Here is a 24,023-nt window from a genome sequence, read left to right as displayed (position 1 = left end):
TGGAACGAATTGACTAGCATTCGTGTGAGTGAGACTGTCCATTTGATTGAGTGGCATATATAAATTCACAATTACGTCCTATAGGAATTGAGACGATAAGACTTCCTACAGGAATGGGGCTGATAAGTCTAAAGTTTGATTTAGGGAAAGTATAACTCTCTCGGTATCATTGTTAAGGGGTCTGTAAATGGCCTATTGCAAGTAAGATTTTTTTTTAAATGCCATTGTTTCCAGTGGCAGTCCGAATCTACAGTCTTTCATACTAGTTGGACAACATTCAATTATTTATTGTACTGAAGATCCGTGTGTTAAGAAGAACGAATTTAAATGCTTAAAATAATAGCTACACATGTTTTTGATGAATTCAGTTATGAGTGAAGGTCACGCCAATACATATCATATGCTGGGACACATTAACAATTCTGTAAAGACATTTTGTACCAAGATATCGTTAAAGTTAAATCTTTGCACTTGTCTTAATACATAAATGGGTCTTTTATGGCAGTTTTTAGTTTTGCATAAAGCCAATACTTTTGAAGCCCAAAAGGAAATATGTTTGTTCTACAGGTAGAACTGTAAGCTATTGCTCACCAATGATACCCACGCTTTAAGAATTAGGTTAACAGTAAGTGCAACAAAATGAATCTTAAAATGTTTTACACACTAAACTCATTAACATAGACGCTGGTATTAATTTCAGGAAGTGCACTATTAATAGTTCTGTAGAAAATGTGAAAAAAAAACTCATAAATATACAGTATGTTTAGGATGTATAATACGTTTTCTGTAAACATGAAGTTTAAGAGCATTTATTATATAAAACCATTTAATCTGAAACCATGTCACACTCTAAAGCTTGACAAAATGAAGACTGGTTACAATTTTTTAACAGCCATTATTAGTACCCCTTGAGAAAATACTTGATCTTTATTTTATGGTAATACGCTTTGTGTATAAGTTTAAAAACATTTGGTTGAGGCAAACTGAAGTTAAACAACAGAACCTAAAAAATCACATATTCTTCCATTTGTAAGGGGCAGAACTCTAGAATGATGCCAACAAGATTCAAATTTGAATAGTGTTTTGTGGGTCATAAGCATTATGTTTAAGTGTGAAAACATTTCATTTAGACAAACTAAAGTTAAAGAAAGGAAACCAACTTTGGGACGTACAGACGGACATACATACGGATATACAGACATATAAGGGTAAAAATTAAGAGAATCATCTGCTATGGCTGGGGCATAACTGCAGCATATATGGTACTCAAGAGATTTCAACACTTCTAAAATTTATAAATTTATAAAAGTTCTAATCCTGTTGATGCATCAACACTTGTTCAATCTAAGGGTTCATGCAATGTATCCTGATTAAAATGATTTATATTCTTCATAGATTTGCAAGATTTCATCATTTGTGAAATTCTGTTGCTACAAAATTTCATTTTGAAATACATGTGCTTTGTTTTTCATTTGTATTGGTAAAAGTATGTCAGCTAGACACCACGAAAATAAAGGCAAAAGGATAAAGATTTTAATACAGCATTAGTTAAAATGTTTCTTATCTAAAAATTGACTGATATGTTTGATCTAATTCTCATCAGTAAGAAACAAATATTCCTGTGATTTTGTTTAACTTCATTAAACAAAGCAGCATTTTGTTTCTTATGAAAGTTATTTATAATACCTCTTTTATCAAAGAATAGACATGTGATAAACACAGAACAAATTAAACTACAATAATTTTGAATAATTATTTTATTAAATCTGGAAAATGCTATCACATGATTGCAAGAACTAAATAATATATATAACAATGTTAACATAATGTCACATAATTGAAGTAACGACCAAAATTCAAGGATTTAAACAGTATCAAATAAATTAATAAATAAATTAAATGAGTATTGCACTAAAATACAAAAATATCATGAATCTACAAAGAGTCTAATTATTTCTAAGAATTTAAGGGATGTCTAAAATCAATAAAAGAATATATTATCATAAATTGTAAGAATAAATTACCCTGTGTTGTATGTTGAACTAAAAGTATATATCATGTGGACAATCAAAAACAGAACCCAATAAATTACATATGCTGTTGAAAAAAACAAACATGTATGCTCCATTAAACACATATTTATTTAAGATACTATAACATATCCTCAAAAATAAATTGTTGCCTGAATCTGACATCTTAAAACTAATGATAACCAAATGAGTGTTTAAATATTCACAATTCTGCCATAGCTTAATCTTATCATAGCTATAAAACATAATCCTGATCTCATGACCAGTAGACATCAGCACTTTGATGTTGTTTTAGGAAAGTGCTTTACTAGTTTCGTTCTCATCCCATTTCCTGAATGTGTGTTTAATATATTAAGACAATAGTCATTTGAAAAAGTAAATAACATGTAATTTTCATGTTAGAATTTGCATAATTAAGGTTGAAAGAGAAGTTTTGTGTTAATCTTAGGTACCGATCTGGTACTTTCATAGGAAGTGTACAGACTCATGTTAAATCTGTCTTCTAGATTTTCTATTCCTGGATGGTATCACATAATAATTAGTTAGGGTCCTGTACTACCACAACTGATTGTTATGAACCTGATGTCACAACAACTTTTATATCATCACTTTCTCCCGAGTCAGCTACAAATCTTTTCCTGAAAAAATATGAGAAAATTTTAAATCACATAGCTTAGCTTGAAACAGAGTTTTGTTCTACTTTCCTGTTTTCTTTTTCAATTTTAAACTTATATTTTTTAGCTCACCTGGCCCGAAGGGCCAAGTGAGCTTTTCTCATCACTTGGCGTCCGGCGTCCGTCGTCGTCGTCGTCGTCCGTCGTCCGTCGTCGTCCGTCGTCGTCCGTCGTCGTTAACTTTTACAAAAATCTTCTCCTCTGAAACTACTGGGCCAAATTTAACCAAACTTGACCAAAATCATCATTGGGGTATCTAGTTTAAAAAATGTGTGGCGTGACCCGGCCAACCAACCAAGATGGCCGCCACGGCTAAAAATAGAACATAGGGGTAAAATGTAGATTTTGGCTCATATCTCTGAAACCAAAGCATTTAGAGCAAATATGACAGGGGTAAAATTGTTTATCAGGTCAAGATCTATCTGCCCTGAAATTTTCAGATGAATCGGACAACCAGTTGTTGGGTTGCTGCCCCAAAATTGGTCATTTTAAGGAAATTTCACCGTTTTTGGTTATTATCTTGAATATAATTATAGATAGAGATAAACTGTAAATAGCAATAATGTTCAGCAAAGTAAGATCTACAAAAAAGTCAACTTGACCAAAATGGTCAGTTGACCCCTTAAGGAGTTATTGCCCTTTATAGTCATTTTTTGTCAATTTTTCGTGAAGGTTTGTTATCTTGTACAAAAATCTTCTCCTCTGAAAGTACTGAGACAAATTTAACCAAACTTGTCCACAATTATCATTAGGGTATCTAGTTTAAAAAATGTGTTCGATGACCCTGTCTGCCAACCAAGATGGCCGACATGACTAATAATAGTACATAGGGTAAAATGCAGTTTTAGGCTTATAACTCAAAAACCAAAGCATTTAGAGCAAATCTGACATGGGGTAAAAATGTTTATCAGGTCAAGATCTATCTGCCCTGAAATTTTCAGATGAATCGGTCCATCGGTTGTTGGGTTGCTGCCCCTGAATTGGTAAATTTGAAGAAATTTTGCTGTTTTTGGTTATTATCTTGAATATTATTATAGTTAGAGATAAACTGTAAACAGCAATAATGTTCAGCAAAGTAATATCTACAAATAAGTCAACATGACCAAAATGGTCAGTTGACCCGTTTAGGAGTTATTGCCCTTTATAGTCAATTTTTAACCATTTTTCGTTAATTAAAGTAATCTTTTACAAAAATCTTCTCCTCTGAAACTACTTGGCAAAATTAATCCAAACTTGGCCACAATCATCTTTGGGGTATCTAGTTTAAAAAATGTGTGGCGTGACCTGGTCAACCAACCAAGATGGCCGCCACGGCTAAAAATAGAACAAAGGGGTAAAATGCAGTTTTTGGCTTATAACTCAAAAACCAAAGCATTTTGAGGAAATCTGACATGAGAGATAAAAATGTTTATCAGGTCAAGATCTATCTGCCTTGAAATTTTCAGATGAATCGGTCAATCGGTTGTTGGGTTGCTGCCCCTGAATTGGTAATTTTGAGGAAATTTTGCTGTTTTTGGTTATTATCTTGAATATTATTATAGATAGAGATAAACTGTAAACAGCAATAATGTTCAGCAAAGTAAGATCTACAAATAAGTCAACATGACCAAAATGGTCAGTTGACCCGTTTAGGAGTTATTGCCCTTTATAGTCAATTTTTAACCATTTTTCGTAAATTAAAGTAATCTTTTACAAAAATCTTCTCCTCTGAAACTACTGGGCCAAATTAATCCAAACTTGGCCACAATCATCTTTGGGGTATCTAGTTTAAAAAATGTGTGGCGTGACCTGGTCAACCAACCAAGATGGCTGCCACCGCTTAAAATAGAACGTAGGGGTAAAATGCAGTTTTTGACTTATAACTCAAAAACCAAAGCATTTTGGGGAAATCTGACATGGGATAAAAATGTTTATCAGGTCAAAATCTATCTGCCCTGAAATTTTCAGCTGAATCGGTCAATCGGTTGTTGGGTTGCTGCCCCTGAATTGGTAATTTTGAGGAAATTTTGCTGTTTTTGGTTATTATCTTGAATATTATTATAGATAGAGATAAATTGTAAACAGCAATAATGTTCAGCAAAGTAAGATCTACAAATAAATCATCATGACCAAAATGGTCAGTTGACCCCTTTAGGAGTTATTGCCCTTTATATTCAATCTTTAACCATTTTTCATAAATCTAAGTAATCTTTTACAAAATCTCCACTGAAACTACTAGGCCACAATCATCTTTGGGGTATCTAGTTTAAAAATGTGTCCGATGACCTGGCCATTCTACCAAGATGGCTGCCACGGCTAAAAATAGAACATTGGTGTAAAATGCAGTTTTTTGCTGATAACTATGAAACCAAAGCATCTAGAGCAAATCTGACAAGAAGTTAAATTGTTAATCAAGTCAATATCTATCTGCCCTGAATTTTTCAGATGAATTTGACAACTGGTTGTTGGGTTGCTGCCCTCCAATTGGTAATTTTTAAAGAAATTTTGCCGTTTTTGGTTATCTTGAATACTATTATAGATAGCGATAAACTGTAAACAGCAATAATGTTCAGCAAAGTAAGATCTACAAATAAGTCAACATGACCTAAATGGTCAATTGACCCCTTAAGGAGTTATTGCCCTTTATAGTCAATTTTTAACAATTTTCATTAATTTGGTAAATTTATGTAAATTTTTACCAAATATAGTTCTCTGTTACTAATGGGCAAAGTTCATGATAGATATAATTGTAAGAAGCAAAATCGTTCAGTAAAGTAAGAACTTCAAACACATCACCATCACCAAAATACAATTTTGTCATGAATCCATTTGTGTCCTTTGTTTAATATGCACATAGACCAAGGTGAGCGACACAGGCTCTTTAGAGCCTCTAGTTATTCTTTCTCATAACATTATCTACTGAAATTTTCAATTTTCAATACTGAAATATTGACCTTTAAATGAAACTTCATTGAGTATGCTATTAATCTTTCTAAATGGTTCAGAAAAATATTAAGGAATTAGGAATGTGAAGACTTACCATATAACAGGATAAATATTAGCAATATCATCTGAAGTTACTTCTCCTAAATCTACCTTTTGAATCACATTTCTTATAAATTTATTGGCAAAAGCCTACAAAAGTGAAATAAAATATATGTGTCAAATGTGTACACCTTTCATGTACTTATTTGTCATTCCTTCTGACATTAACATTTGTCTGCTATAAAAAAATAAAAAAAAATGGGGAATGTGTCCATGGGACACAGATGATGCCCCCGCTTGCATAAAAAGTAACAAACAAGCTTGCTCTAGAACAGTAAACTAGAGGCTCTAAAGAGCCTGTGTCGCTCACCTTGGTCTATGTGCATATTAAACAAAGGACACAAATGGATTCATGACAAAATTGTATTTTGGTGATGGTGATGTGTTTGAAGTTCTTACTTTACTGAACGATTTTGCTTCTTACAATTATATCTATCATGAACTTTGCCCATTAGTAACAGAGAACTATATTTGGTAAAAATTTACATAAATTTTATCAAATTAATGAAAATTGGTAAAAATTGACTATAAAGGGCAATAACTCCTTAAGGGGTCAATTGACCATTTAGGTCATGTTGACTTATTTGTAGATCTTACTTTGCTGAACATTATTGCTGTTTACAGTTTATCGCTATCTATAATAGTATTCAAGATAACCAAAAACGGCAAAATTTCTTTAAAAATTACCAATTGGAGGGCAGCAACCCAACAACCAGTTGTCCAATTCATCTGAAAAATTCAGGGCAGATAGATATTGACTTGATTAACAATTTAACTTCTTGTCAGATTTGCTCTAGATGCTTTGGTTTCATAGTTATAAGCAAAAAACTGCATTTTACCCCTATGTTCTATTTTTAGCCGTGGCGGCCATCTTGGTTGAATGGCCAGGTCATCGGACACATTTTTCAAACTAGATACCCCAAAGATGATTGTGGCCTAGTAGTTTCAGTGGAGATTTTGTAAAAGATTACTTAGATTTATGAAAAATGGTTAAAGATTGACTATAAAGGGCAATAACTCCTAAAGGGGTCAACTGACCATTTTGTAGATCTTACTTTGCTGAACATTATTGCTGTTTACAATTTATCTCTATCTATAATAATATTCAAGATAATAACCAAAAACAGCAAAATTTCCTCAAAATTACCAATTCAGGGGCAGCAACCCAACAACCGATTGACCGATTCATCTGAAAATTTCAGGGCAGATAGTTCTTGACCTGATAAACATTTTTATCCCATGTCAGATTTCCTCAAAATGCTTTGGTTTTTGAGTTATAAGCCAAAAACTGCATTTTACCCCTATGTTCTATTTTTAGCGGTGGCGGCCATCTTGGTTGGTTGACCGGGTCACGCCACACATTTTTTAAACTAGATACCCCAAAGATGATTGTGGCCAAGTTTGGATTAATTTGGCCAAGTAGTTTCAGAGGAGAAGATTTTTGTAAAGATTACTTTAATTTACGAAAAATGGTTAAAAATTGACTATAAAGGGCAATAACTCCTAAACGGGTCAACTGACCATTTTGGTCATGTTGACTTATTTGTAGATCTTACTTTGCTGAACATTATTGCTGTTTACAATTTATCTCTATCTATAATAATATTCAAGATAATAACCAAAAACAGCAAAATTTCCTCAAAATTACCAATTCAGGGGCAGCAACCCAACAACTGATTGACCGATTCATCTGAAAATTTTAGAGCAGATAGATCTTGACCTGATAAACATTTTTATCCCATGTCAGATTTCCTCAAAATGCTTTGGTTTTTGAGTTATAAGCCAAAAACTGCATTTTACCCCTTTGTTCTATTTTTAGCCGTGGCGGCCATCTTGGTTGGTTGACCAGGTCACGCCACACATTTTTTAAACTAGATACCCCAAAAATGATTGTGGCCAAGTTTGGATTAATTTGGCCAAGTAGTTTCAGAGGAGAAGATTTTTGTAAAAGATAACTTTAATTAACGAAAAATGGTTAAAAATTGACTATAAAGGGCAATAACTCCTAAATGGGTCAACTGACCATTTTGGTCATGTTGACTTATTTGTAGATCTTACTTTGCTGAACATTAATGCTGTTTACAGTTTTTCTCTAACTATAATAATATTCAAGATAATAACCAAAAACAGCAAAATTTCTTGAAAATTACCAATTCAGGGGCAGCAACCCAACAACCGATTGACCGATTCATCTGAAAATTTCAGGGCAGATAGATCTTGACCTGATAAACATTTTTACCCCATGTCAGATTTGCTCTAAATGCTTTGGTTTTTGAGTTATAAGCCAAAAACTGCATTTTACCCCTATGTTCTATTTTTAGCCGTGGCGGCCATCTTGGTTGGTTGACCGGGTCACGCCACACATTTTTTAAACAAGATACCCCAATGATGATTGTGGCCAAGTTTGGTTTGATTTGGCCCAGTAGTTTCAGAGGAGAAGATTTTTGTAAAAGTTAACGACGACGGACGACGACGGACGACGACGGACGACGACGGACGACGGACGCCAAGTGATGAGAAAAGCTCACTTGGCCCTTCGGGCCAGGTGAGCTAAAAAGACAGCAACTTAATTCAAATTTGATCTGTATTTTGTGGTAATTAGCATTTTTTCATAACATTTGGTTGAGGCTACCTTAAGTAAGAGAATGGAAACGAAAATTCAGTAATTTTTCCCATAGTAAAGCGGCATAACTTTTGAAAAGTTAAAGCGACACCACCATATTTCAAGGGGGGCAATATCAGCCTAGAAATTAAGAAAAGATAAGAATGCATGTTAAGCACATATAATACTTTTACTATTGGCCTATTGCTTTATTGACTAAATGTGTCTGTCAGTGAGGATATCAAAAAGCAGAAGGTGGACTTCATAGTTAAGTTTCCTGTCGTTTCCCCAAGATACAAGATAGAACAATATGTTATATTTTCTATGTAAGTTAGACTGTTCATTTGGTTGTGTGGGATGTATAAAAATGGACAACATTTAAGAGCTTATTTATTTGATTTATTGTACAGAATATCTACCGGTATATGTTAAGATGAAAAAAATTGAGTGTTAAAATAATAGCTACACATGTTTTTGTTAAAATTGGTTATGAGACCAGGCCACACCAATACATATCTTTTGCTCTGACACATTAACAATTATGTACAAAATTGTTGTTCAAGTTAAATCTTCCCACATCTTTTTAAAATATATAAATGAGTCTTTTTCAGCAGTTTTGAAAGTTTTGAATGAAGCCAATACGTCAGTCCCTTTTCAAAAGTGAGTACAATGTATGTCAGCCAGTATTTTGCATTGAAATATCTTTTTGAGTTGCATTCTGACATTATAATCCTGACTTAATCTTAAGTAGTAGAATGTTAACTGTCCATTCTACATAAAATATTTTTCCTTTTTAATGCAAAGAAATTTATAATTTAATCAGAATATAAGAAGTTTTAATTGGTATGAATCCTATGTTTCACAACTGGCTGTTATACTTTTGGTTTCCATAGTGATAACTTCAATACCATTAGAACAATTTGAGGAGGATATAAATGTCAATAACTGATAAATATATTAATTTTGGTCTTGATTTTGAGAGACAGAGCGGGAGACAGGAGTTTGAAAATTTAAATGTCTCGAGTGGATAAATATCATATATCACTCTATGCAGTGTTTATGCATCTATAAATACATACCTTCCATTCATTTATTGTACTCATATCCAAACCAAGCCATACTTGAATCTCATCCAATCTCTTTTCCGTCTTTAAAAAGAAAATAGATATTGCAATAAAAAAATAATAAGTAATAACGAAAAGTAATAAATATCAATATTAACTAATGGGATAACAACCCAACATCCCAACAAAACCCACATTCTTCTTGCTCTGCATTAAACACAAACTAAAAAGCAGTACACATGTGAAGCTCTTTTCATTTGAAAAAAGTTAAATTCTAAATTTGTGTACTTTTGGTTAAACTCCATACTCACTTTTAATAAAGAAAAGCTAAAAAGACTTTCTACAGATATTTTGTATTTAATCTTGTTGGATTGTGTATTAAATCCTATAATCAATATAAATAAACTAACCTTTCTTAGATATTTAGTTAAAGAGAATTTTTCTGGAGTTTTCAGATTATATGCACATGCTGCACGTAACTTCTCTCTAATTGCACGACACATGATATACCTTAAAGAAAAAAATAAAATAAAATTATACAACTCTCTAATCCCACGACACATAATATACCTTAAAGATAAAAATAAAATAAAATTATACAACTCTCTAATCACACGACACATGATATACCTTAAAGAAAAAAGAAAAATAAAATTATACAACTGATTGATAACTCATGTCATTGACTTCAAGCTACGCATTGTTTTACTTCATTATAAATCTAGTGTTTTGTAAGAGGATTCATCTTGTGACATAGTTTTTTAGGTGAGTTAAGATGGTATGATGAATGTGAAGTTGTAAAAGCAATAAAGATTACATTGATGTGTAAAAAAATAACTCACTAACTGAACTAAGTTGCAATTGCACTTAATGTTAGTTCTCAGGCAAGAAGTATTCACTGACTGCATCCATGTATCTGTTATTTTAAAAATAAAAGTTGGTTTTGTGTTTGTTCTTTATGCTTATAGTACATTGTGTACAACTTTCACAAAAGACTGCATGTTTCTTGTAAGAAATGTATCATAAAAATACAAGTAAATAAAGTATTACCAAACTGTTTTCTTTTTTAGTAATCCAGTAACTATTCCTGTTTTATCCATAAAGTATAACACCTCACCCTCATACTGGTACCCTTGTCTTATCTGTAAAAAGTAAATTAATAATATTTGGAGATTATAAATACATTTTTTTTACATCTTCCTCCATCTGATAAATCAAACAATTTAAATGTAGCAGATTATTGGGTGAGATGAGGTTTTCAATAAATCTCATAATATTTCATTTTTGAGGGGGAAAAAATGTAAGAATTTTTCAACAGGGAGGGTTGAGATCTCATACACTGTTTAACCCCGCCGTATTTTTGCGCCTGTCCCAAGTCAGGAGCCTCTGTCCTTTGTTAGTCTTGTATTATTTTAATTTTAGTTTCGTGTGTACAATTTGGAAATTAGTATGGCGTTCATTATCACTGAACTAGTATATATTTGTTTAGGGGCCAGCTGAAAGACGCCTCCCGGTGCAGGAATTTCTCGCTACATTGAAGACCTGTTGGTGACCTTCTGCTGTTGTTTTTTTCTGTGGTCGAGTTGTTGTCTCTTTGACACATTCCCCATTTCCATTCTCAATTTTATTCCGTAATTAAGAAGAATTGATATTATGAAATTAAGCCCTATGTTAATAAGCCAGACAAAAAGTTAAATACATTCTTTACTGAATTTACATTTACATCAGATAGACTTTTCTGACTTGTAAAAAGGTGTTTGACATGAAGCAAATTTTATTCAATTTCTAGATATATCAAGTTTTTCTATCTGTTACCTGTTTCATTCTGGTATCCAGTTCTGACATAGGCAGAACATCATATGTAATAGTCAGTAGTCCTAGAGCTTTTGCCATCTGAAGATGTAGAATAAGAAACAAATAGATACAACTAAAATAATACATACTAGATTTCATATCTTATTGTCAGAAGTGTAAGGCATCTACTATATGAAAGTCATGTTGTAAAGCATAAACAAATTATGTAATAAAACCTTGAAGGGTTCTAATGATTTTTTTTATGGCAATTGGTAAAAAAAAGATAAAATATTGTTCATCTTTATTGTTATCAGATACAAACCTCTATGCCAAGATGAGGAGGTACAGTTGCTAAGGAAATATTGTCAGGTGAAGGTTCAAGGTCAATCTGTGTCCAAGTTATAAACCTCATTTCTGATCTGAAGGAGGAATAGAGTAATCAAATTTTACTGTTTAAGTTTTTTAAGACTCCACTTCAATCTTATATGACAAATATTCATTTTATAGCTGACTATATGCGGTATGGGCTTTGCTCATTCTAGAAGGCCGTACGGTGACCTATAATTGTTAATGTTTGTGTCATTTTGGTCTTTTGTGGATAGTTGTCTTATTGGCAATCATACCACATCTTCTTTTTTATATCATCTTAAGTAAAATAAACACAGATTTTTCCACATTTCATAAGGTTTACATTAAGTTACTATTCTGTTATACTTTCGAACAAATTGTATTCTCAACTTAAATAACTATAACCAGATGCTCCGCAGGGCGTAGCTTTATACGACCGCAGAGGTTGAACCCTGAACGGTTGGGGCAAGTATGGACACAACATTCAAGCTGGATTCCGCTCTAAATTTGGATTGTGATTAAATAGTTGACACAGCATAGGTTTCTGACACAGAATTAATGTATTCAAATGAACTTAAAATTTTTGTTTTCTCTTAGAGCAATTCACTATGCTGTTGAATATTAATCCTCTCAAAAAAATGTTTGAAGAAATTTTCTTTTTATTTATGAAATTTCAAATGAGAAAAATTGAACCCAATTTTTTAATCACATCCCCCTTTCCCTTATTCCAAAACTAATTTCAATTAAAATATTCTAATGGAGTTTGCAATTACTACTCATTTAAATACATCATAAAATATTAAGATGTAAACCAGATGCTTCGCAGGGCGTAGCTTTATACGACCGCAGAGGTTGAACCCTGAACGGTTGGGGCAAGTATGGACACAACATTCAAGCTGGATTCAGCTCTAAATTTGGATTGTGATTAAATAGTTGACACAGCATAGGTTTCTGACACAGAATGAATGTGTTCTAATGAAATTAAAATTTTTGTTTTCTCTTGGAGCAATTCACTATGCTGTTGAATATTATTCCTCTCAAAAAAATGTTTGAAGAAATTTTCTTTTTATTTATGAAATTTCAAATGAGAAAATTGAACCCAATTTTTTTAATCACATCCCCCTTTCCCTTATTCCAAAACTAATCTCAATTAAAATTTCTAATGGAGTTTGCAACAATTACTACTCATTTAAATGCATCATAAAATGTTAAGATGTAAACAAACTGCTTGTTATCACTGAAAAGTAAAGATTATTTTAATTTATCAGTTGGTAGTAAAAAGTGAATGTATATATAACAAAGATTTAAGTTGATTCTGGACAAAGAAAGATAACTCCAAATAAAAAATTCTTAAAATTAGATATTTCTTGCTTACTATTCTGGACAAAGAAAGATAACTCTAATTAAAAACAAAATTGCTATTTCACAATATTTTGCAATAAGATATTTCTTGCCATTGTGCAATACTGTGCAATTGAAAAGACTTGCTATTGCACAAAACTTAATATAATTTTAGATCCTGATTTGGACCAACTTGAAAACTGGGCCCATAATCAAAAATCTAAGTACATGTTTGGATTCAGCATATCAAAGAACCCCAAGATTTCAATTTTTGTTAAAATCAAACTAAGTTTAATTTTGGACCCTTTGGACTTTAATGTAGACCAATTTGAAAATAAGACCAAAAATGAGGAATCTACATACACAGTTAGATTTGGCATATCAAAGAACCCCATTTATTCAATTTTTGATGAAATCAAATAAAGTTTAATTTTGGACCCAGATTTGGACCAACTTGAAAACTGGGCCAATAATCAAGAATCTAAGTACATTTTTAGATTCAACATATCAAAGAACCCAACCAATTAATTTTTTGTCAAAATCAAACGAGGTTTAATTTTGGACCCTTTGGACCTTAATGTAGACCAATTTGAAAACGGGACCAAAAGTTAAAAATCTACATACACAGTTAGATTCGGCATATCAAAGAACCCCAATTATTCAATTTTGATGAAATCAAACAAAGTTTAATTTTGGACCCTTTGGGCCCCTTATTCCTAAACTGTTGGGACCAAAACTCCCAAAATCATTACCAACCTTCCTTTTATGGTCATAAACCTTGTGTTTAAATTTCATAGATTTCTATTTACTTATACTAAAGTTATGGTGCGAAAACCAAGAAAAATGCTTATTTGGGTCCCTTTTTGGCCCCTAATTCCTAAACTGTTGGGACCTCAACTCCCAAAATCAATACCAACCTTCCCTTTGTGGTCATAAACATTGTGGTCAAATTTCATTATTTTCTATTTACTTAAACTAAAGTTATTGTGCGAAAACCAAGAATAATGCTTATTTGGGCCCTTTTTTGGCCCCTAATTCCTACACTGTTGAAACCAAAAATCCCAAAATCAATCCCAACCTTTCTTTTATGGTCATAAACCTTGTGTCAAAATTTCATAGATTTCTATTAACTTAAACTAAAGTTATAGTGCGAAAACCAAGAAAATGCTTATTTGGGCCCTTTTTGGCCCCTAATTCCTAAAATGTTGGGACCAAAACTCCCAAAATCAATACCAACCTTCCTTTTGTGGTCATAAACCTTGTGATAAAATTTCATAGATTTATATTCACTTTTACTAAAGTTAGAGTGCGAAAACTAAAAGTATTCGGACGACGACGACGACGACGACGACGACGACGCCAACGTGATAGCAATATACGACGAAATTTTTTTCAAAATTTGCGGTCGTATAAAAACTGCTTGTTATCACTGAATGGTAAAGATTATTAAAATTTATCAGTTGGTAGTAAAAAGTGAATATACATTGTATATTGTATATAACAAAGATTTAAGTTGATTCTGGACAAAGAAAGACAACTCCAATTAAAAAAAATTCTTGCAGATATTTCTTGCTTACTATACTGGACAAAGAAAGATAACTCTTAATTAAAAAAAAATTTGCTATTTCACAATATTGTGAAATTAGGTATTTCTTGCCATTGCACAATACTGTGCAATTGAAAAGACTTGCTATTGCACAATACTTAATATAATAATTTTAGATCCTGATTTGGACCAACTTGAAAACTGGGCCCATAATCAAAAATCTAAGTACATGTTTAGATTCAGCATATCAAAGAGGCCCAAGAATTTAATTTTTGTTAAAATCAAACTTAGTTTAATTTCGGACCCTTTGCACTTTAATTTAGACCAATTTTAAAACTGGACCAAAAATTAAGAATCTACATACACAGTTAGATTTGGCATATCAAAGAACCCCAGTTATTCAATTTTTGATGAAATCAAACAATGTTTAATTTTGGACCTCGATTTGGGCCAAATTGAAAACTGTGCCAATAATCAAAAATCTAAGTACATTTTTAGATTCAGCATATCAAAGAACCCCAAGGTTTCAATTTTTGTTAAAATCAAACTAAGTTTAATTTTGGACCCTTTGGACCTTAATGTAGACCAATTTGAAAATGGGACCAAAAATTAAGAATCTTCATACACAGTTAGATTTGGCATATTAAAGAACCCCAATTATTCAATTTTGATGAAATCAAACAAAGTTTAATTTTGGACCCTTTGGGCACCTTTTTCCTTAACTGTTGGGACCAAAACTCCCAAAATCATCAATACCAACCTTCCTTTTATAGTCATAAACCTTGTGTTTAAATTTCATAGATTTCTATTTACTTATACTAAAGCTAGGGTGCGAAAACCAAGAAAAATGCTTATTTGGGTCCCTTTTTGGCCCCTAATTCCTAAACTGTTGGGACCAAAACTCCCAAAATCAATACCAACCTTCCTTTTGTGGTCATAAACATTGTGTTTAAATTTCATTGATTTCTATTTACTTTAACTAAAGTTATTGTGCGAAAACCAAGAATAATGCTTATTTGGGCCCTTTTTTGGCCCCTAATTCATAAACTGATGAAACCAAAACTCCCAAAATCAATCCCAACCTTTCTTTTGTGGTCATAAACCTTGTGTCAAAATTTCATAGATTTCTATTAACTTAAACTAAAGTTATAGTGCGAAAAACCAAGAAAATGCTTATTTGGGCCCTTTTTGACCCCTAATTCCTAAAATGTTGGGACCAAAACTCCCAAAATCAATACCAGCCTTCCTTTTATGGTCATAAACCTTGTGTTAAAATTTCATAGATTTCTATTCACTTTTACTAAAGTTAGAGTGCGAAAACTAAAAGTATTCGGACGACAACGACGACGACGACGACAACGTGATAGCAATATACGACAAAAATTTTTTCAAAATTTGCGGTCGTATAAAAATATAATAGCTTTTTTTGTTAGGTCAAGGGTCATAACCACAATTTACAATATAAATTTCCTCAATGTTCAAACAATAATTTTGACAGTAAATACCTACTCTGATAAGTAAGAAAGATCTTCTACATGCTGGTGGTCAGGTGATAAAATCTCAAACACACCTGTGTAACCAGTGGCAACCAGAAACTGCAAAAGACTATAGTTTGTTCTCATTATGCATACAAATATCTAATTCATCAAATAAAGACAATAGCACAAATTGCACCACATGAATATAAATCAATTTTTTATTACTGTAAATTCAGAAATTACTGCTAGGTTTTTATTATTGCGAAAAATGCAACAGTCTTGTAAAAGCAATAATCCAAACTTTCTTCTTGAAATAATTCATTTGAATTCAACAGGGTTTTTCTCAAAATCGTAAAAATAAAAATTGCATTTAAGTCTAAAATAATAAATTGCAATAATAAATCCAAGCAATAATTTCTGAATTTACAGTACCTTAGAATATATTAAAATACTACCACAAGCTAGATATGAGTGATTTTCTGGATATATGCTGGTCCTGAGTAACAAGTGGAATACCAGCAGTAGTAGTAACTGTTTTCCCTTCCAGAGCACCTCAGTTCATCTAAAGATGTGTGCATGGTGTTGATCAATCTTTAGTTTTATACATTGCTAATTCATGAACTTATAACTAGTTTATATACTAGTACAATATGCTAATTAAGTAATTAACTTACCTTTTTCTGTCATTAGGTGACATTTTATCAAGTGAGTTCCAAACACTCAAACAGACCTCACTAGCAATTCTAAATCTAGGCTCTGTATACTGCAATATATCTTCTACAAATAAATTACAAAATCAATTTAATTAGGCCTTTTTAACTTTTTTTTTTAATTCAAGCATCACTTTAATATGTATGGGTCTTTTGTAGATAATAAACAATTCTCTTGTGCACGTACAAAATTTCAATCCTAACATCTATGACAAGTTTATTTCATAGTCAGAAAAATGTAATCAAATGACGTTAGAGTTATGATAATCACTAGTCACATGACTTTAAACATTGAACAAGACTCCAAGATTTTTCTCCACATTATTCTGACTAAGCTACATAAATTGCTACAATATTTATACTTAAGAAGGACAGAATGTCTTATTTACAGAGGCTAATGCTAAATCTTAGAGTAAAATACAGAGCCTAAAACATTTTTAAGCCATTTCAAACCTTTAAAACTGTGAGATAACAAAAGGCAAATAAGAAATTAGATGTATTTCTGTGTGAAGACATATTTGTTTTGAAATGGGTCACGTCGAAAATCTGAATTTTTAGTTCAAATCTTACAAGGACTTTTTGTGACAACAGACAAGGACAATTAACAAATGTTATTCAATGTTACCTTTATGATGAAATCTATTCTTACCCTTTTTTCTGAAGACCATATGGACATTCTTTGATCCTGCACATAAGACATATTCTCCGTCTACCATGAAACAGCTCAGATGTGCTGCCTCTCCATTCGCCTTTCTTGTTGCTATCACACTCTCAGTTTCCTCTAATGGCTAATGTGAATTAAATGTATAAGGTAATATGAGACATCTTCCCCACACAGGTTGACTTATTTAAGAACGTCTAGGCTCTGGACTTTTGATTTAAATTGAACTAATCCTTGATAAGCAATTTTGTTTTTCAAGTTCTGGTCAAGTTTAAGAAACTTATTTTTTATGAGCATTAATACATTGTTCTTGTTTGAAAACTCATAAACATAATTATAAACATCTATAATGCCAAGCAAATTAAATTCTTTAAAATTTCCAAACAGTGTGTCCTCTAACTCCTCTTTTTTCCTGTATTTGTTGTCTTTTTTATATTAAGTGATTATCTACCCACAATTATCTGTATATTGTGTTCTCATCTTGACTTCAAACAATAACATTTCATTACTTTCATTGATAAATACTGTTAAAACAAAATTTTCAAAACAAAATTAAATTTGAAGTACTGTGGTTGATGGGCTGAATGATTTTGTTCATTCTGCAGACTTTCATTAAGTATTTTGAGAGCTTAAAGGGAAAATTCACGATTTTTTACTTATGGTTTAAATATGTTCATTATGACATAATATATATATTCACAAAGTTTTATCGCTATATGTGCAGTAATAAAGGAGAAATTCAATATTTAATGAAAAAATATTAACTACTTCCTGTAGGTCGTGACGTTTTCTCCTGGTTTTTGCATGCCGGGATTTAAAATACAATCATTAAAAGTCTTGGTTTTTAATCATATTTTAACGTAATCGTAAGCGCGCCGATGACTTATGCTTTATCTAAATAACCATCCGATAATAAGAAGATAAAACGCACAGGCGTTCAATTGTACATATTCATGAGATAAATTTTCGATGTTAAACGTATATATTCGAATTATTTTTGTAGACAACACAAAAAGTTATAAATTTATTTTTAATTAATATATTTTCGGACTGATAAGGTGAACAAAGTAAAGTACAATAATCTGAAAAGACAATATGTTGGTGTACTCTTATTGACCTTTTACTATCTCTGCTATGACTTGGTTGATACGATGTGTGTATTCACGGTTCTGTGGCAATACTCGTAGATGGCTTGTTGAAAGGTAAATTGTTATTTGCACTTCGGTATTTAACCACGCCTCTCGGGCACACCTTGCCAGGTGTGACTGTCTATTCGGATCAGTGAATTATTAGACACTGATAATTATAATTCAATACACATATTTAAAATATATATTCAAGTTGGTGACAAATAAAAATTGATCGCCGTGGAATTATTTAATTATGTTTGGTGCTATTATTTATTTGAATTCAAATAAGTTAATTTACTAAGAAATACACAATTTTCGGTTAAAGACGGGAAACTTAAATCATATGTCCGATTGAAATGATTTACACCTTTTGTCCTTGATTGATGTCTAATAAAAAGGAGAACTTAGAAATTATAAATAGCTTTACCAAAGTATTTTTATTTGTCTTTATTAGGCAAATAAATGAATGAGAACACTTAGATTTAGACTTTTTAAAAGCCACGTATAAATTAATAACTGGAACTCACTGAAGATAACTCTACCGAAGCGGAATATAATATGAACGAATAAAGAAAAAATATTTTTCTACTTGAGAAGTTTTAAAAAATTGACAGCAAATTTGAGGTCTTCTTGGAATGGAATCGAAAAATTACGAATAGATATTCTTTATCAAGTGTGAAAAACGTCAACCAAATTTAATCATAATCGGGGACGTCCTTATAAAAATAGTCTTCGTCTCACAACGTATAATACTTAATAACTATTTGACCAAAGATGTTTAAAAACAAAAGACAACGAATTTAATGTCATCTTTCCCTATTTTTGAATGTAATTATAAGTCTGTTCAACTGGCAAGAATACCCCTAAAGCGGACAAATATCTGACAAGCAGTTTATTCTTTAAATTTGCTGTCATTGAATATCAAGAAAGAAAATAAATCCCGAAAATGATTTGAAACTTTAATACTCAATAGCTTTCCTAGAAAATATTCACATCTCTCGGGGATTATTAGTGTACGTCCAGTTGCATATGTCGGAACAATTGTGGTGATGACGAATTTCTTTCTTTATTCGAGAACAATCTAATTGATATATAAATCTGTGATTTTACTATGTTCATAACTTCGATGAACCAAAGCAAGTTATAGATCGACCTGTATTTAAATCAAATTGGTCCTCTTCTTCTTCTTTTGGTATACAATAGTCTATCGAATTGGATGATAACATACTGTTGGTATACGTGGACTAGTCTATTTACAAAACTTTTACCCCAATTTGCACAAAATGTATGTTTCTTTCTTATGTTCAATGTATACATGTATATATTTTAAATTGCACTGTAGTTCCGTAACTTTCTATCCGGGCGTATAAACGAATCGTCGACAAGTGCGCACATTTTTTTAATCAACATTTCTGGAAAGATCCAACTATGTCCTTTACTATTGACAATGAGTAAATATTACATTTTCCCAGAGACATATAATACAATTATATGTCTCTGATTTTCCCAAATTAACCCTTGGAAAAAATACGTATATATTTTTTTTTTTTTTTTTTGTATAATTTTTTTTTTTATAAATAATATTCTTTACACCAAAAATTTTATTTATAAACAAGCGTATGAGTTAAGTAATGACTAGTATATTATATCACTTTCGGACACGCAAGACAGAGATGTATATTATACATGCACCTGATAGTTCAAAATGGAAAGTTATAAGTTATCGGCCGTGTACACTGATCAACACCTACAGAAGTGAAACGATGCATGAACTTGCAAGCCCGACAGGAAATCGCTTGAATACCTGGACGTGTCACCTTACACCCCTCACAATACCTTTGGGAGTAATACCTTAAGCCATACGGGTGATCAGTGGAGCGAAGATCCTAATTTATTTGAATAAAGTATATTACTTTAAAGAATTATGAACGAATTAGATTTTCGAAAACAATTTTCATGGAACACTTATTTATGATTTGAACTTTGACTTTTTAACTAATTCCAATATTAACAGTTTAAAAATAACAGACTATATGGTTATTAAAAAAATAAGAACATTTTCCGTATCAAGTTAGTTATTCAGATAAAACAACCGTACGATTGACAAGATATCGACACGTAATTAAGACTACATCGGTTACTGTAGTTTTGTTTCTTTGTGGTTTATAGACATATCGTGATTTTTTTTGGACAAGATAACAAAATGGCGGAAGGCAGAGAACTGATACTCAAAATTTAAAATCGATGGTGATCTCTTATCTAGCGGAATAAAACTTTAATATTTATAAATTTGAGCATTTTTATACAGAATGGACATAATATCAATTTTTGATTTTTTTGCGAAGTTTCCCTTTAATATCAGTTACTGTTAGCTTTTTTCATATCTAAGATCACTGTTTGATCACTCAACACAAAAGAAGAAAATGTGGTATCATCATGAGTGTCAAAGGCAATGATACAACTCTCCATCTAAGTAACAATTTATAAAAGTAAACCATTATAGGTCAAGGTATGGCCTTCAACATGGAGCCTTTGTAACTTGTTAAAGTCAGAAACTTCATCAGAAATTTTCTTTAATTAAATCTTAATGGTTTTTCATAAGTCAAATTAGTAGCCTATCTGTTTCAACCATTTGTTATATTTCATACATTGTCAAGAGTTTGGACCATTTCAGCTTGTTTTTTGTTTATGATTCTGAATTTTTATCTCCTTGAAGTATTCCCCATAATGTATACACTTGTACCCAGTTGTACCTTAATAAAATATTTTTTCCATGTAGAGTTATCTCCCTGTTCTCGATCATCATCATCTCCAAGTCCTCCAGTAAACTTTTTCATAGCTTGTAAAACACACCTGACATCATTTCCTTCTTTGATTGAAATAAAACAGTTCCCTCTTGCTACCTGGAAAAATAAACCTTGTGTGTAAAACAGTGACCAAGTACTTTAAAAGTATACTTTGTGTGTAAAACAGTGACCAAGAGCTAGCTGAATAAAACTTTAATATCTATGAATTTTAGCATTTTTATACAGAATGAACATAATATCAATTTTTGATTTTTTTGTGAAGTTTCCCTTTAAATGATAAGACATCAAAGATTAAAATAAAACTGAAACCTTTTTTCTCAGCTCCACATTGTTGTCATACAGTTCATCATCTGGTTTCCTTCCAGCAAAGACTTTAATATCTATTATCTCCCCTTGTTTTCCATTTGGCAATACACCTATTGGAATGTCTGCACTTATTACTTTCAGATACTTCTGTTGCCTAGCCCATTTGAGCCATCTGAAATAACCAAGGGTATCTATGACGAAAACTTTTTAATTTACTATTAGTATCTATAATATAATAAGAAAACTTGTCATCAAATCTTTGTCATGTATATGGGTAAAAGACTAATATGTGTAGTGCTAGTACAATTGAAGTACAGTCAAGTTACTAATATCAAATATTTTTACAATATCAATGTGTAGAAAACCCGATAATCTATACAAGTTTCATAACATTTGGTCATTTGGTTGAGGCAAACTGTAGTTCGAGAAAGGAAAACAACTTTAAGACATTCAGACGGAAGTATATACAGACAGACGTTCATATAGACAGACAAGGGTAACCTTAATGCCACTTTTGCCATGGGGAGCGCATTATTAAAAGTTGGTGGGACCATTTGGACCCGATCAAAAGAACAGTTCCTGCTTACCTATCTGATGTTTCTTTGACGTCTGTTGCTTTTTTAATATTCTGTAAAAGGTATATTATATCGTTTGCCAACTTATTCCCATCTAATTTCTTTGATAAATCAATGATTGTATCGTGAATGGAATCACACTCTGTCTCTGGTTCAGCTGTCACAGAAGCCATGTTTTGCTGTTTTATGTTGTGCCAACTAGTGGTGTATTTTTGCTTCTATCTGCCTGACTGTTTGTAGTAAAAGATTTAACTATTGTGTCATTGTTTTCCCTTATATCTCATTTGAATGTCTCACTGTTGCGAAACAAAATAATATTGAAACCAATGACGATTTTTTTTACCTCCAATTTAGAGAGTTCTTGTGTTACCTTTGGGGTCTCACTAATTAGCGACAACAAGCGTCAACAAGCGACAAAAAGCGACAACAAGAAATATTTTAGCGACAACAAGCGACAAGAAGACTATTTAGCGACAACAATTTTTTTTTTTTATTAGATATAAAGAAATTTGTTTGTAATGTTGTTTTTTTTAAAATTACGAACAGATATGTCTAATTAAAATGTTTTATTATATATAGTTATCAAAAGTACCAGGATTATAATTTCATACGCCAGACGCGCGTTTCGTCTACATAAGACTCATCAGTGACGCTCAGATCAAAATAGTGAAAAAGCCAAAACATATATAAAGTTGAAGAGCATTGAGGACCAAAAATTCCAAAAAGTTGTGCCAAATACGGCTAAGGTAATCTACTCCTGGGGTAAGAAAATCCTCAGTAGTTTTTCGAAAAGATCAAAGTTTTGTAAACAGAAAATTTATAAAAATGACCATATAATTGATATTCATGCCAACACCGAAGTGCTGACTACTGGGCTGGTGATACCCTCGGGGACGAAACGTCCACCAGCAGTGGCATCGACCCAGTGGTGTAAATAGTTATCAAAAGTACCAGGATTATATAGATAGACGAAGAAATGAAACCGTGATTTGTGATGAAGAAAGAGATTGTGAAGTTTATATTAGTATATTGGTAGATGAAGAAATTAAACATTTGTGAGAAGAAAGAGATTGAGTTTCTTTTTTTTTATTTCTAAATATGAAGAATATGTATAAGATAATGGATGTATCTGTTTTCATCAAAGTCAAAGTATGAATAAACGAATGGAGATATATAAAAAAAATGTCAGCCCACCATCTGTTGAAGTGGTGGACTCTGGGATTGCGTTTAACTTTCTCCCATGAGTCAAGTATTTTTGCAATGGAATATAATATTTTGATTCATTTGCTTAATACTATGCTCTAAGTGTACTCTTGTTATGTCAATTCGATGCTTGGTAGAACTCTCAGCCACGCTTTGCCATCTTTATTATTTAAGCGTGTTTCCAGACCCCACGACGAGGACGTGGTTCTACCTTGGGGTCCATATATTTTTTTTTAATTTTTTTGTTTATATTATTTTTAGTCATTATATAGTAATATGTACATTCCTATCTAACATAATATTTATACATTTTGTACATGGTGGTCCTATTTTGATAAGCCGTAGATTTTTACCACTAAGGTTCACTGTATTTTTGCCCTTTTTGAAGTTGTAGTTTTAGCATTTTTAATACGTTTCCGTTGGCAAGGTTTACGTGCACATGCACTTGTTTTGGGGATTGTCAGCCCACCATCTGTTGAAGTGGTGGACTCTGGGATTGCGTTTAACTTTCTCCCATAAGTCAAGAATTTTTGCAATGCAAAAGCCTTTTCTTTCTCTGATTTAATCTGCCATAGAGCTTTTCTGCATTGAAAATGGCTTACCGAGGAGCTTAGCTCAAAGTCCTCATGTCCATAAAGTGCGCCATTGACAAGACTTTCTTGCAACTTTATTTCTTTGTGAATTTTATCAATTAACTCTGGAAGTTTCTCAGACTTCCAATCTTGATTTA

The 24,023-nt window shown here is 32.0% G+C and overlaps 1 protein-coding gene across 1 annotated transcript; it reads right to left on the bottom strand.

Moving 5' to 3' along the window:
- Positions 1-1,842: 1,842 nt before the first annotated feature.
- LOC134722092 (uncharacterized) lies at positions 1,843-22,473 on the bottom strand. Its single transcript, XM_063585562.1, has 13 exons — positions 22,103-22,473; positions 21,519-21,687; positions 21,156-21,305; positions 17,261-17,399; positions 16,576-16,678; positions 15,933-16,028; positions 11,511-11,607; positions 11,210-11,287; positions 10,445-10,536; positions 9,805-9,904; positions 9,410-9,478; positions 5,724-5,818; positions 1,843-2,668 (listed from the first exon to the last, which is right to left on the bottom strand). The coding sequence occupies exons 1-13, from the start codon at positions 22,261-22,263 to the stop codon at positions 2,602-2,604; spliced, it is 1,416 nt and encodes a 471-aa protein (XP_063441632.1). The 5' UTR covers positions 22,264-22,473; the 3' UTR covers positions 1,843-2,601.
- Between the last annotated feature and the right edge of the window lie 1,550 nt (positions 22,474-24,023).

This window comes from Mytilus trossulus, chromosome 6 (assembly GCF_036588685.1).
Source record: "Mytilus trossulus isolate FHL-02 chromosome 6, PNRI_Mtr1.1.1.hap1, whole genome shotgun sequence".
Taxonomy (NCBI): domain Eukaryota; kingdom Metazoa; phylum Mollusca; class Bivalvia; order Mytilida; family Mytilidae; genus Mytilus; species Mytilus trossulus.
Note: the sequence above shows the minus strand (reverse complement) of the source record. Positions and strands in the feature narration are given on the sequence as shown.

What these genes read in the sequence shown, in the direction of transcription:
- LOC134722092 (XM_063585562.1), bottom strand. Translation starts at nt 22,263, where the DNA reads ATGGCTTCTGTGACAGCTGAACCAGAGACAGAGTGTGATTCCATTCAC. An exon ending in CTCCTCATCTTGGCATAGAG is followed by an intron (nt 11,288 to 11,510) that starts GTTTGTATCTGA and finishes CTACATCTTCAG; the next exon opens with ATGGCAAAAGCTCTAGGACT. An exon ending in TAACTAAATATCTAAGAAAG is followed by an intron (nt 9,479 to 9,804) that starts GTTAGTTTATTT and finishes TTCTTTTTAAAG; the next exon opens with ACGGAAAAGAGATTGGATGA.